General features: G+C 40.7%; 1 protein-coding gene across 2 annotated transcripts in view; it reads right to left on the reverse strand.

Moving 5' to 3' along the window:
* PCNX2 (pecanex 2) overlaps positions 1-15,022 on the reverse strand; it is a 292,353-nt gene that overhangs the window by 203,100 nt on the left and 74,231 nt on the right. For both annotated transcript variants that reach the window (XM_017526554.2, XM_017526553.2), the window contains exon 13: positions 9,037-9,208. In XM_017526554.2, the coding sequence (XP_017382043.1) occupies positions 9,037-9,208 (172 nt within the window). The remainder of the gene's footprint in view (positions 1-9,036; positions 9,209-15,022) is intronic.

A 15,022-nucleotide genomic window follows, 5' to 3' on the forward strand; every position in this document is an offset into this window, starting at 1 on the left:
CTCACCCAGAGGGAACTGGAGGCTGAGATGGAAATGTGCCTGTAGATGCAACAAGGAGCTGATCCTGAGAGGTACTGATGAAAGGAATGCACATAAGCCCTGGACTGAGCAAAGACCTCAGGGGTGGTAAGTGAGAGTAGAATCATCTTCAGTTTGAAAGAGTAGACTTGGACATGGGGGAGATGAGGGCAAGAGAAAGGAAACTAGGAAAACTATAGGAACATAAAAAGACACAGAACAGGCTGGGTGTGGTGGCTTGCGCCTGTAATACCAGTACTTTGGGAGGCCACGGTGGGCGTATCACCTGAGGTCAGGAGTTTGAAACCAGCCTGGCCAACATGGCGAAATCCTACCTAAAAAATTAAAAAATTGGCCAGTTGTGGTGGTGGCCACTTGTAAGCCTGATTACTCAGGAGGCTGAGACAGGAGAATCGTTTGAACCTAGGAGGCAGAGGTTGCAGTGAGCTGAGATCCCACCACTGTACTCCAGCCTGGGCAACAGAGCAAGACTCTATTCCACAAACAACAAAAAAAACACAGGACAGTAATTATGGGGATCTCTTCTTGCATGCAAGAGGGTAACAAAAAATTGGGGCCAAAGGGTCTCCTTGCTTTGCACTTCTATAACCTCAAGCACTTGAGTAACTCAGAGTCTATTACATCCTAAATACCAATTGGAAACTTATAGTTAGCCAAGGCTCTCAGGGAGGAGCTACCTGACTGCAGCACATGGTGATGATGTGACCCTGATTCTAGTGTAGATGGATCACTTGGTAGCTAAAGGTGCTCTTGGCTGAGGAGAGGGAGATTGTGATATCCCATAAGAATGATGCAATTGCACAATTGGAAAAAACATTTATAGTTTATAATTCAATGTTTCAGATAACTATTTTGTTAGAGGAGGGAAAATATAGTAGAGCTGCATTTTACAGCAACTTTCCTATCATTCCCTCTTGCTTAATTCTACTGAAGCTGGGTTTCATAGAAACACAGGAACTCCCATTAGTAGTGCTGTAATACATCTGTCTTCCTTCCTGTCTCCAATTATTAGGTCATATGTCAATGAAGTTTGGTACTGGTAAACCTTAATAAAACTAAGGAAATTTGATTTGAAATTCAATATGCCTAGACTTTGGAACTATGCCCTAAAATGTGCAGAAACCACAGTGAACAATGGGAGGAGGATGGTAAGTGGGGGTGTTTCTGCTATTTTTGAAAAATCGAAAATGTTAACTCCTATAGTGAAGTTGTAAGGATGAGAGTATTTGCACAACTCATTCTCTGAATGTTTGATTAAAATAGTTAATATTATTGGGTTATTTAAAATAGGCACGATAGCACTTTGGCCATAAGATGGTAAACAATGTCACGTGGACTTAGTTCTTGCTTCTCTCTTGCCCTTTTTCTGAAATGCTCCTTGTTTTGGGTTGAATTCTGTTTTCACAAAACAGATTTAAGTTCTCTTTTTAAAAGTTGGTATACCTATGTAATGAACCTACACGTTCTACACCTGTATGCCAGAGCTTAAACTAAAAAAAAAAAAGTTGGTTAAAAGTCAGTATGGAACAAAGTATTGAGGAACTGTTCCAACTCTTTGTGGAAGTAAAATTTTATGTCATGAGCATGGCTATCTTTGATAACAGGGGCTGTGCTTGGTGTTGGAGCCATATTTTGATACATGCGGTGATTTTGTTGTGATCATTTTTGTGTCAAGATTTCAACTATATTATAAAAAAGTAGAGCACCTGAAAGCTGTTTACTTCTCAATCCAAGCAGACAAAAAGGTACAAATACTGATATGCTAGACATAACTAGATAAGATATAATTTCTTTTTCAGTTTCTATAAATGGAGAGATATAAGAAATAAATAGAAATTTAATTACAGAACATATAGTCATGAGCATAGAAATTTTAATCCATAAAATTCCATACAATTTCAAACAAACTGAGAAGAGCTTCTCTTTGCTTTGGGGTCAAAAAACCCAGGAACAGCAATTTTGTTCTATGCTATATCTGCCAATTCTGGATCGGGGCAGAGGGAAGGTCCAATGAGATTTATTATTTACCTTTCAAAACACAGTATACCTGTGTGACAAAAACTACATTGAGAATGAAGAACTACAGGGAAAAGCTTAGGTATGGAATATTAAAGGCAAAATCAAATATTGGGAGCTATTTGGTAAATCAAGGATAAAGAGGTATTCTGCATAAGAAATTCATTAGCTAATTCAACAAAACCTAAAGAAGTGAAAAGAATTGGAGCACAATGAAAAATGGCATGAGGAAAATAAAATGGTAGGAACTACCCGAAAGTCATCCCTGGAGATGCTCTGGCTGTGGGTGTAAAATTGGAACTTAATGCAACAATACAGGAAGAACAGCAGTCAACAGGGAGGCCCAGGCACTAGCTCTTCTCCAAAACATACTGGAGGAGGAAAGCTCTAGTCTTTAAAATAAATGTCGTGGAGGTGGAATAGGAGGAAGATGGAGTCCATGTGTCTCATCTGTCAGGTTGCAGTGAACGTGAAGGAAAAAGCAGCCAAATGCTTGTTATGTTACCAGGGCTTTAGGAAAATGACACTTGAAATTGCTGAAATAATTTTGTCCTTTTTTTCCAGAAGTAAAAAATTAAAAAGTCTTTGTGGCTGTTCACAATTTTCCCTGTGAACAAATTTTTTTTTGTTAGCATACCACCGAGCACATCTATAATTTTCTCTCACTTCTTCCTAACTTCTTATTTTCCTTAATAATTATAGTCAATGCAGAAACTTCTGGCACAGTTCCATTTCATAAATAAGCAAAATTCATACATAAAAATATTGTGGCCTAAGCTTATTTCTTTTATCAAATGTGAATGATATAAGTTACTCTATTTGTAGGTTTGAGAGGCAAGCATGCAGAATTAAAATGCCACAGAAATAAAACTAAAGCCTAGGAATTCAATGTGAATGTCTTCGATGTGCCCTACCTGTATATTAACTAACTGTCCTCATATGGACTACTGAGACCAAGAAGTGAGCCTGTAAACAAGACATAGAAATGGGACATCTGGGTGTTTAGGGAAGGATAAGTAAAATCCAGTGATTAGTTTTAAAACCTCCACTCATCCCCAGAGTTACAATCTCCATTATTGGAGATGCATTATCGTTGGCAGGGATTTATAAACCTAAGGACCAAAAATAAAGCATAAAACTCCCAGGTCTGAGAAAAATGAAAACAAAAAACACAGAGCAGAGGCCATTTGATAAAGCACCCATCCAGAACTTGGACCCGGGCTACAACTGATGGCCATTTCATGTTGCCTGGAGTTTTTCCATGCCAGAGAGCTCATTTCACTAAGCAACCTACTCTACTGCAGGGCAGCTCTAACCCAAACCGGTTTACTGGTTTCTTTGTACTGAGCTATAATCCACCTTCCATCTTCTGGAACTAGTTATTAGGGCTACAAAAAGAATAGAATCCCTCCCCTTCAACCTGGCAGCATTTTAAGGATCCAAAGCTATCATGTGTACCTCTAGCACTCAAGTGTTTCTTCTCTGAGTTGGACATTCTCAGTTCCATTACCCAGTTGCCAGAACTCATATAGGCCATGTGACTACCCACCCCTCTGGGCACACTCTAGCTTTGTTACTGCTCCTTTTGAAATATGGTACTAAGAATCAAAGACCTCTTGTCTTTCTCATTCATAGGATAATTTCAAAGCCAGTCTCACTCTGAGGCTTTTGCTGAAGTTACCCAAATGGAAAGTAATGTAAATTCTAGCCAGAGGTCACCAGTCTCTGACTGAGTGTAGGAAATGAGTGCGGACTAATAACTTTGACCTTATTCCTGGGAATGAAAACAAAGAATGCTTTTCCTTATAATGAAAGGAAAAGCGCACAGAGTAATATTCTGAACATATATGGGGGATCATAAAAGAAAAAGAAATTACACAGGAATATCATTCTGTGTTTCTATCTCCTTAATTCACCTGAATTTCTCCTCCTACTGTTCTATGATCTGACATTCCCTTCTTCCTTTGAGATGCTTCTCTCCTTGCATTATACATGACAAGGAGTTTCTCCATCCTTCCCACCTGCCCCATGTCCACCTGACTTATCTCATACCACTGGCTCAGGCATTCAGTCCCTTCTGCACAAGGAGGTAGAAGGAGCTGCTGATAGTGGACTGTCCTCGCTCCTTGTCTGTCCATCTCCTCTGCTACCTCCTCCTGCTCTGACAGGGTGACAGTTTCTAAGCAGAAACCAGGAGTGGCACTGGGTAACCGATACATCACCAGTAAGGCATGCTCTAGGAAATACTCCATGTCCCCTAGCACCTGCCAGAGGAGGACCACTTGCACCCAACATAGCCTGAGAAGCATGATAAGTCCATGGGAAACAATGTCACATGAACTCAGTTCTTCCTTCTCCCTTGTCCTTTTTCTTCAACGCTCCTTGTTTTGGATTGAATTATGCTCCCACAAAAGATGTTGAAGTTGTAACTCCCAGGAACTTGCAATGTGACCTTGTTTGGAAATGGGGTCTTTGCAGATTATTGAGTTAAGCTGAGGCCCTTAGGGTCCATCTGGGCCCTAATTCAGTATGACTCGTGTCCTTATGAAAAGGAAAAATTTGGACACAGAGGCAGGCGTGCATAGAGGGAAGACGATGTGAAGACACAGGGGAAGAATGCTGTCTACAAGACAAGGAGAGACACCTGGAACAGGTCCTTCTCTAGCGCTTTCAGAGGGAGCATGGCCCGGACAACACCTTGAGTTCAGACTTCTGGCCTCTAGAACTGCAAGAAAATAAACGGCTGTTGTTCTAAGCCACCCAGTTGGGAGTGCTTTGTTACAGCGGCTCTAGGAAGCAAATGCTATGAAGTCAACGTGAATGTATACATTGCGTGTCTTCCATATGCCCTGCCTATGTATTAACTAATTGTCCTCAGATGGACTACTGAGGCCAAGAAACGAGCCTGTAAACAAGACATAGAGATGGGTCGTCTGCATGTTTAGGGAAGGGTAAGCACAATCCAGTGATTGGTTCTAAAACCTCCACTTATCTCCAAAGTTACAATCTCCATTGTTGAAGATGCACTATTATTGACAGAGATTTATAAACCTAAGGACCAAAAATAAAGCATAAACCTCCCAGGTGTGAAAAAAAAACAAAAACAAAAACACAGAGCAGAGGCCATTTGACAAAGCACTCATCCAGTGCCTGGACCTGGGCTACAACTGATGGCCATTTCATCTTGCAAACGCTTCCTAGAGCCACTGCACACTTCTTTTTCCTCCTAATAACCTCTTTTTCTCCTAATGTTATTCTTCTCTCCTTGCTAGTTCCTCCATATAGCAACGGCAGCAGATATAGACTACTTACACCCCTTACCAGCTGAGGGAATAGAGAGTGAAGAAGTCCCACAAGGAAGAAATGACTTTAAATTGCCCTTGTATTCCCTCATAAAGTCAGAAAAATAGTGTAAGCTTCTATCTCTTTCCTTTCTCTCCCATTTGTTCTAAATTTGTTTCACAACCTTTTCCTTCTCAGTGCAAATTAGTATGTTTAACACATTCATTCCATAGGGATTGCTATTGTTCTATTGTTCTATTTATCTTTACCCCAGAAGTTATTTAACTTCGGCTTGCTGGATTATTTATCACCATTTTTACTTGTCACTGTTGACAAGGAAACAAAAATATGTATTAGGCAGAAGCTTTAATGAGGGAAAGGGAATTCCAGTGAAAAAGATAAGAATGTTCCCTCTCCAATCCCTAATGAAATTGATTTTAAAAACAAAATACAGTGAGAATATACATAGCTAATAGGATATTCTAGAACAAGGGTTACTGCTAAAAGTAAAATCTTAGGCTTTTACCCATGATTTAAGACAATAAGGTCTTACTTACTTCTTAACCTTTAATAACATCTCACATTCCAACGCCATTGTAAGTTTGCCATACCACGACAACTACACTTATTCCACAGAGTTGACTTTTTTACAGTAGCAAATAAAAATTCTAAAAACCAGGAATGAGGGAGAGACCCATGCACAGAAAAGCAATTTCTAAATGGAAGACACACCATGTTCTTCATGCCCCAACCTCTTTCTACGGATTTTTGGCAAAAAGCACTCATTAAGTCCCTACTTATTCTAAGGGCTGAATTAAACGGTCTAAATGGACTATAGCCTTCTCTGACTTATGAGTTGGAGGTATTCCAAAAGTTATTTGTACATTAATCTCCTTAGTACTTAAAACAGACTTTTGGCCATGCATGGTGACTCACACCTGTAATCCCAGCACTTTGAGAGGCTGAGGCGGGTGGATCACCCGAGGTCAGGAGTTCAAAACCAACGTGGCCAACATGGCGAAAGCCCATCTCTGCTAAAAATACAAAAATTAGCTAGGTATGTTGGCACATGCCTGTAATCCCAGCTACTTGGGAGACGGAGGTAGGAGAATCCAGGAGGATTCTCCTTGAACCCAGGAGGCAGAGGTTGCAGTGAGCTGAGATCATGCCACTGTACTCCAGCCTGGGCAACAAAGATAGACTCCATTTCCAAACAAACAAACAAACAAAAACCCCACAGGCTTTTATGTTCATTAGTTCATCCTTTCAACAAGCGTTTATTTAGTGCCTATAAATGCCAGACACTGCTAAGGATTCAGTGGTAAGAAAGCAGGCAGGGTCTCTGCCTTGCCTTTTCTGAGCTAATAAGCTAGTGAGAGAGACAGGCATTATTTCAATATCACAGATGTGAGCAGATTGCTACAAAATGGGTTACGGACTATGAAAAGTGTGGGCAGTGAGAGGATAGACAATGGGTGAAACTTAGGGAAATGAGGTATTATGAGCCAGCACAGCGAAGGGCGGGGGAGGCCGCAGAATAGCTTCTGAGCAGAAGGAACACAGTGTCTGAAGGAGATGAGAAAGGACCACGGTAGTTATGGCTCCACCTCAAGCCACAAATCCCTGTGACCTGTAAGAGGTGGCACTCTACCAACACTTAACCCACACTCAAGATCCCAGGAAAAGATGACCTCATGGGGGTACCCAGGATGGAGTGTGGAATGCAGAGAGAGAAAAGGCAACATTTTGACATAGATAATTGTTTCCTGGACATCTTCCAAAATTATTTTATGCTTTTTCCTTCTCTAATCTCCAGGTCCTTGTGTGCCCTTGAGCTGCGGACTCCAACACTGCTGTTTGCAAAAAGATGACGAGAAAGGAAGGCCTTCCTGAGTGTGCAATCATGAGTGAGCATCTCTGTCTACTCAAACTCTGACTTATTCATTGCAGCCAATTTAGTGAGGAATATGGGCGAGCTAAGTTATGAAGTAACAAGAATGATGTAAGACCTTTCTTATTGAGTATGTTTCTGTTCCAACTGATAGGACTGAAAAAAAAGGAAAGTAAAAAGTATCAGGCCGGGCGCAGCGGCTCACGCCTGTAATCCCAGCACTTTGGGAGGCCGAGGTGGGCAGATCACAAGGTCAGGAGATAGGGACCATCTTAGCCAACATGGTGAAACCCCCCTCTATTAAAAGTATGAAAATTAGCTGGACATGGTGATGCGTATCTGTAATCTCAGCTACTTGGGAGGCTGAGGCAGGAGAATTGCTTGAACCAGGGAGTCAGAGGTTGCAGTGGGCTGAGATCGCGCCACTGCATTCCAGCCTGGCAAGAGAGTATGACTCTGACTCAAAAACAAACAAACAAAAAAAATCAGGAAGGACAGAAGCAAATATTCAATATTCTTGGGCAGGAGGGTACTGACTGGGAGATCAAATTATGGATCTGCTCCTATTTTTTTTTCAACATGTTTCTGTTTCCTAATTGAACTCAGAGGTTCTCTGAAGCACAGTACATAACCCTTTGGCATTAAGAAGCTACTCTGCTCTTGCCATGATGCAATAGGAGAAGATGTGTTGGGGATGCATAGAAAGGTGGGCTTGTGGTAAGTTGGACGTGCAGGGAGTGGAGAGTGAAGAGTTTGCTACCAACGCAGCAGGAAGAGGAATGGGAAGCCAGCGGGTGAGATGCCTACCAGAGTTTTCACCTAGAAGAAGCACAAAGAAAGTTTACACCATACCTGGGCACCCTCCCTAGTGCCACTAGAGAGATTCAGGGGACTGTCGTGGAGGTTGGGGAAAGGATGATGTGGGACAGAAGGCTTTGACAGTTTCTCAAGTAATATTTCTAGCCAGCAAGCGAGAGATCCAGCTATTGATGTTGGTGGAAGCTGCCCTGTATTAACTCAGCTGGTCAGTGTGATCACAGACAATGACAAGTTGGCAGGTGTGCAAACCCCTGGATGTCTCTGCAAGAATTCTCAGAGCATATGCAGTCAGGTAAATACCAGGACAAACACTTTGCATAATAAGGACAACAAGAGCTGATGCTTGGTGTCCAGCACTGCTCTCTAGGTCTAAGTATACCAACTCATTTAAAACTTGCAGTCATTTCTGAGGTGGCCAATAGTTTTGCCTTTATATTACAGTTAAACTTTGCTCAAAGTCATATGCCTAGTGAAGTGGCAAAGCTGGAATTCAAATAGTCAGCAGTTTGCCTCCAGAGCCAGGGCTCAAAACCACTACAGTATGCAAGTGACTTGTTTAAACAGAGCATTTTATCTCAAATACTGCCTAAACCTTAAGACAAGCAAAGGGATTGGTGAAGACTGGGTGATCTGAGTATCCAGGACTCCACCTGGACTGAGAACCATGCCTATTCAGGCTGCCACTCTGATGGCAAAACCATCCCCAGCAGGCACCATAACAACCATTCTTCAGATGGGCATTATTATGATGGACATTATAGTGCTGTAACTTCCTGGTCATAAATATCAAAATCCTTTAAAAATAATTCCATAGTTTTGTGCTTTGAGGCGTGGGCTCCCAGACAGTCTTCAGTAGATATGCAAGCCAAGAGGAAAATGCACAGCTCTTCACCCGATAATCAAGTAAGGAGGCTTAGAAATTCAGAAGACAAAGGGGAGACACACCCCTGACCCCCATATTGTTCCCCACAACCCCAATATTAACTCACCAATTAAGAAGTCCCTAGCTGATTGTAGGAACACTGGAGAGAAGAGCTTCAGGCCATACACAACGTAACGGGGAGGGTGCCTGGCTTTGGCCCCTGTATCAAGAAGCAGAATAAGGCCACACAGCACACAAAAATAGATTGGTCTGCTATATGTTATGATTTGGTTGTGTCCCTAGAAAACAAACACAATTTCTGAATGGTACCTTTTATTTTGATTAAATGACAAAAACCTCATAGTCAATAACTTATGCCATATAACACATTTTTCCCCAACCAACACAATTCATACACACACACACACACACAAACCAAGTTATGGCTAACAATCTCAACAAGATTTAACTGAAAATTTAATTACCATCCTGAGAGAAAATGTAGATCTAATTCAATGCTTTCCCCAACAGTGAAACTTCCATTCATCTTGTTCATATTGAGTGCAAAACTAATTTAAACCACTATTTGCTCCACACTTGGGTGCCAATGTTAATAAGAAATACAATTATAATTTGTGGGCTTTAATTTCCTAGTATCTCAGAAAGCAAGACAATATGGGTACAATGTTATACCTGCAGAAATTACACAAAATGTCTTAGTGTAGCACAGTAGAATCATTCTGGTTCTGTTTTTTTTTTTTTTTTTAAGTGTTATTTATACTATGTACATGGCATTTTCCCATGAGGTGTACCAAATTTTTAGCAGACCTCATCTTATTCCTATACCTATTGTTACAAGGCAAAGTAGAAACATTTTTTATTCTTCTTGAATGGATAAAAAAATTAAGGAACTTCATCAACATCATACAACATCATATATAAGGAACATCATACAACATCAACTTTCCAGGGCAAAAGCCAACAAAAATTTTACATCTCACAAATCAATGCACAATTTATAAGATTCAGGGGAAAAAACAATGAAAATGAATTGGGAAAAGTGTCTTCTGCAATTCATGAACTGCCTTGAGTGTAAAAAGTAAAAATTAAAGTGATATGGTTTCAGATGTGAATTTTTAAAGTCACTGCCATGAACATGTTATATTTAGAAATGCAATTTAAATTACACTGCTTCTATAATAGAAATAGTCCTATTCTGAGACCATCTTTTAAGAGGAAGGAAAATACAGGCTGTCCATGGAGGCTGGCTATGTTTGGCCCAGAGTCCAGGCTTAGTCTTGAAGAATACTTGTACTCTTATGAAATTTCCTTTTGAATCCAACTAGGTCATAGATTAATGGATATGAGAATACTTTTGTTGCATTTTTAAAAATTGAAAGTAAAGCCCAAGTTAAATCTAAATGCATTTCTCATCAAGTGAATGGCAAACTAAGTTTGTTGGTATAAATAACGATACAGTATATAAATATACATGCATATGAGATATTTTCTCAAACTGGTATGGTTTAGCAAATATAATTAACTAGCTACTTTCCACTTGCTCTGATTTGTTTTCTTTTATTAAAAGTTTAAAAATGCGGCCGGGCGCGGTGGCTCACGCCTGTAATCCCAGCACTTTGGGAGGCCGAGGCGGGTGGATCACAAGGTCAAGAGATTGGGACCATCCTGGTCAACATGGTGAAACCTCGTCTCTACTAAAAATACAAAAAATCAGCTGGGCATGGTGGCGCATGCCTGTAATCCCAGCTACTCAGGAGGCTGAGGCAGGAGAATTGCCTGAACCCAGGAGGCGGAGGTTGCGGTGAGCCGAGATCGCGCCATTGCACTCCAGCCTGGATAACAAGAGCGAAACTCCATCCAAAAAAAAAAAGTTTAAAAATGCATTATTCTACAAATTAAGTCTTTGGCCTTTAACAAGTCTGAGATATTATTTTGAATCTTCCAAGTCAAACTTTATTGGGCATGGGAAGGTTTTCTTTGTATTTGTAATTTATGAAACAAAACTGAAGGCACTGTTATAAAGAGCCTGCCCTCATCACCATGTTTCTGCTTCGCCACATTTTCCTATCCTGTGTTTCAGGCCCCCAAACCATACTAAGAGCATTTTGCTAATACATGGCACATAAACCACTTCTCCTTTTTTTTTTTTTTTGAGACAGAGAACCACTCTGTCATCCATGGCTAGAGTGCAGTGGTGTGATCTCAGCTCACTGCAACCTCCATCCCCCAGGCTCAAGTGTTTTTCCTGCCTTAGCCTCCCGACTAGCTGGGACTACAGGTGCATGTCACCACGCCTGGCTAATTTTTTTGTATTTTTAGTAGAGACGGGGGTTTCACTATGTTAGCCAGGCTGGTCTCGAACTCCTGACCTCAGGTGATCTACCCAACCCCACCTCCCAAAGTGCTGGGATTACAGGCGTGAGTCACTGCGCCTGGCTACTGCTATTTGCCTTGATTCCTGAGAACACCTACTAATAAAATATCCCTGTTCTCCAGTTCCTACTTTCACATATGAATCAATCACAATATCTCCTAAGGACTGATTTTTTAATTTTTTCAACAGAAAAATTCTAGTAGCTCCACCCACTGAAGTCTGATCATAATCTTAAAAACTCATTTGACTCCATTTAACCTTAAAATACATAATGTGGAGCACCAATGGAATTCAGCTGTGGAGCGTGTGAGTCTGTTGCACAAAAGCAGATCTCTGTGCATTTGCATTTTCCATCAGCCCTATCTCCATATGCCATCTCATGACCCAAGTATTGGTCTCAGTGCAAAGGAAGAGCAAGGTGAGAGAAACGAACAAAAACTCCAGGAGTCCTGCTTGTGCCAAGTGGCGGCACATGTGGCTAAGTGACGAAGACATCCTAACCATCTCTTAGAGACAGTGGGATGGTCAACTGCTTCAAATGTTTTGTTGCTGTTGTGAAGGGGGAAGAAAGGTTTTTATTGTAAGGGAGCTAGGGTGTGTGGCCTCAAGGGGCATGACCTGAGGTCTGTGCACAGCCTGGCCAGGCTCCTCCATTCTCTCTCTCAGCTCTGCTGCATGTGCCCGCTCCAGGCTTCATTCCCCAGGGCAGAAGAGAGCCCTGACGCCTGCTGAGTTGACACATGTTCCTCTCTCCCCCACATTCAGAGGTCCAGCAACTATTTTTTTTTTTTAAGAAAGGATCTTGCCTTGTTGCCCAGGCTGGAGTGCAGTGGCATGATCATAGCTTGCTACTGCTTCCCTCTCCTGACCAGCTACTCTTTTTAAAAACTGATATAAAACAACAACAGCCACAACAGCTAATGTTTGTCTGACCTTCCCTCTATCCCAGGCACCGAGTGGCCTATCTACTTCAAGTGTATTCACGTGGCTAACCTTCAGAGAACACCCTGAGAAGTACATACTACTCTCGTTTTGACAAGAGTAAGCTGAGACATAAGAATGAAGAAACACCCACAGAAAACAGCACGGCAGAGTAAGGACTGGAACCCTATTTGCCTGGCTCCCCATAAAAACCATGAGGGGCATGCATTTGGCACTGGATTCTCCAGACCCAAGGACTCAGCCTGATGTCACAAAATTTCATTCATAACCATCACTCTTTAAACACAGAATATGAATATTACTCATGTGAAGCAAATTTAGAGAATAAGGAAAGCATCCATGATAGCCTTCAGATGTCAGTTTTTTCAAAGGACTCTGGGTAGAGAAAAGGCCTCCTTACTTGTAGATGGTGTAGAAAACCCAGACATTCTCTGCTCATTTCTCTGCTGTTGCCCTGTGACATTACGCCCACATACGCTGAACCTTCATCACTGCAGCAAGGGCTCGCTGTGTTTTATAGTTTCTCACAATGGTGTAGGTTAGTTTAATTAAATATTATTTTTTGGTGGCTGTTGATGATTTCTTTTTTACTTTACCTTTAGCAGTTCACTTGTGCATTAAGAGCCATCTTAAATGCTCGTAATGCTCTTTGGTTCCACTTGTATGTAAAGCAAACAAGGGCAGCTGGGGGTGGGCACCCATCACCCCACTGCGACCCTAGACAGCAACTATTTTATGATCCACACTTTGTATATACAAGAGAACCCAAAATATTTTAAAGAAAACAATATGGAGGAGAAGCAGCAGCCAAAGGGTTAAATAATTCTCAACAAGTTACTACTGAAATATTAAGATGCAACTTCAAATTAAATATAGCAGAAATATGATAGGTTATTTTAAAAATTGAAAAGAAATAAATAAGATTCTTTAACTAGCTTATCATTTAATTCTACAGAACAATTTATGTTAGGTCCAGCTTCCTAACATTCAGATCGGTGAACTCTGACAAAAATGGCAAACGCAATCGTCCAGGCAAAGGGGCAGTGAAATGGACATCAAAGTGTTCACCAAGCACTGTCCAGGGTGCTCCATTCCGCTACCTCCGAGTTCAGATATTTTCCCACTGTCTCAGTACTGCCCTCAAAGGCAGTGAAAGAGAGCAGAAAGAGTGGTGACCTACATTCTGCTTTTAATCAATAGTAGAATGTAAGTATCATTTGAAATGATTTGTTTTAAACAGTACTATTTTGAACAAAAACATAATTGAATATTACTTGACAACTTTTAATCAAGATCCACTAAAACTAAGTTCACCGTCTTATTTCTTAGGATTGAGCATTGAGAAATTACTTCACGTCATTCAAAATCATTCCTCTGATAAACACTACATTAGCCAGGTGATCAGGGTCAACATCCACAGAGATAAGTCATATTGATAATTAGTATCACTGATGTGATGTGATCCATACAATGAATATGTTACCTCTGTGGTCTTCCTCCTAAAATCCATAACCCCTATATTTTCATGAGATAAACATCAGAAAAATCCCAAATAAGAAACAGTCTACAAAATACCTGACCAGTCCTCCTCAAAACTGTCAAGGTCATGAAAAACTATTAATATATTACCAATCTATGTTCCTTGGACTTCTTCCAGTATCCACCTCACCCTATATATTTTTTAAGTTTCTCAGAACTGTTTCCTTTTAGAATCAGACTAGTTTTTTTCAGGGTTAAGGAAAATCTAAGAAATTGTCACAGCCAAAAGGAGCCTACATGATTGCTATTATAATGTAATTTGGTGCCCTGGATGGGAAACTCAAACAGAAAAAGACATCAGGTAAAAACCAAGGAAATCTGAATAAAATGTGGACTTTAATAATAATGTTATCAATATTGGTCCATTAATTGCAACAAATGTATCATATTGTGACTAATGTACGAGGTTAATGCAGGGAATCTGGAAATGGGGTATACAGCACCTTCCCAATTTTTCTGTAGATTTAAAGCTATTCTAAAATAAAAGGTTTACTTACAAAAAATAATCCCCAATTATTTCTATATAACCTGAAGTAGATACCAAGTGTCTTCACTGAATAGTAGCAACAATTAATTGAACAGAATGCATAACAAACTGTGGCCCTTGCTCTTTGGAGTTTGTACTGTAAGGAATCGAGACAAACATGTAAAGAGGAAGGAAATATTCACAGAGGACTTAGTATACTCTAGTATACTCTAGAGCCTGTGCCAGGTATATCACATATATTGCCTAGAGCCCTCTTTATTAAATCCAACTGACATTATTCTGATTATGCATATTTTGCACACACACAAAAATGCTGCTAACAATTGCTTAGTGCTTCAGGGCCAGATGCTGTGCTAAACACTCATTGTTTTATTCTCCTGCAATCCTGTTTTGTTATTCCTCTTTTGCAGATGAAACACCTTTGATTGAGAGGAGTAAGTTTCCTAAGATCTCATCTTATACACGGTAAGGCTGGATTCAAATATGAACCCTATATGCTTTCGGTTACTCCAATATGTCTCAATGCGTGATCTGAGATTACCTCCACCATAATGACCTGGGAGTGTGTAAAAATGCAGATTACCTGCCGACTGCTGCCCCAGCCAGTGGAGGGGAGGGGGGAATCGAGCTCCCCCTCTGGTGTGCGCAGGTGATCCTGGGCACAGCGCTCTAGTTTTTCACTGCCTGTTGGATATTCTACTGAATTTTGCTTTCTGGATTAGCTTTAGTGGTTACTGTCAGTTAGACCCA

The sequence above is a fragment of the Cebus imitator genome, unplaced genomic scaffold (assembly GCF_001604975.1).
Source record: "Cebus imitator isolate Cc_AM_T3 unplaced genomic scaffold, Cebus_imitator-1.0 Scaffold42, whole genome shotgun sequence".
Taxonomy (NCBI): Eukaryota; Metazoa; Chordata; class Mammalia; order Primates; family Cebidae; genus Cebus; species Cebus imitator.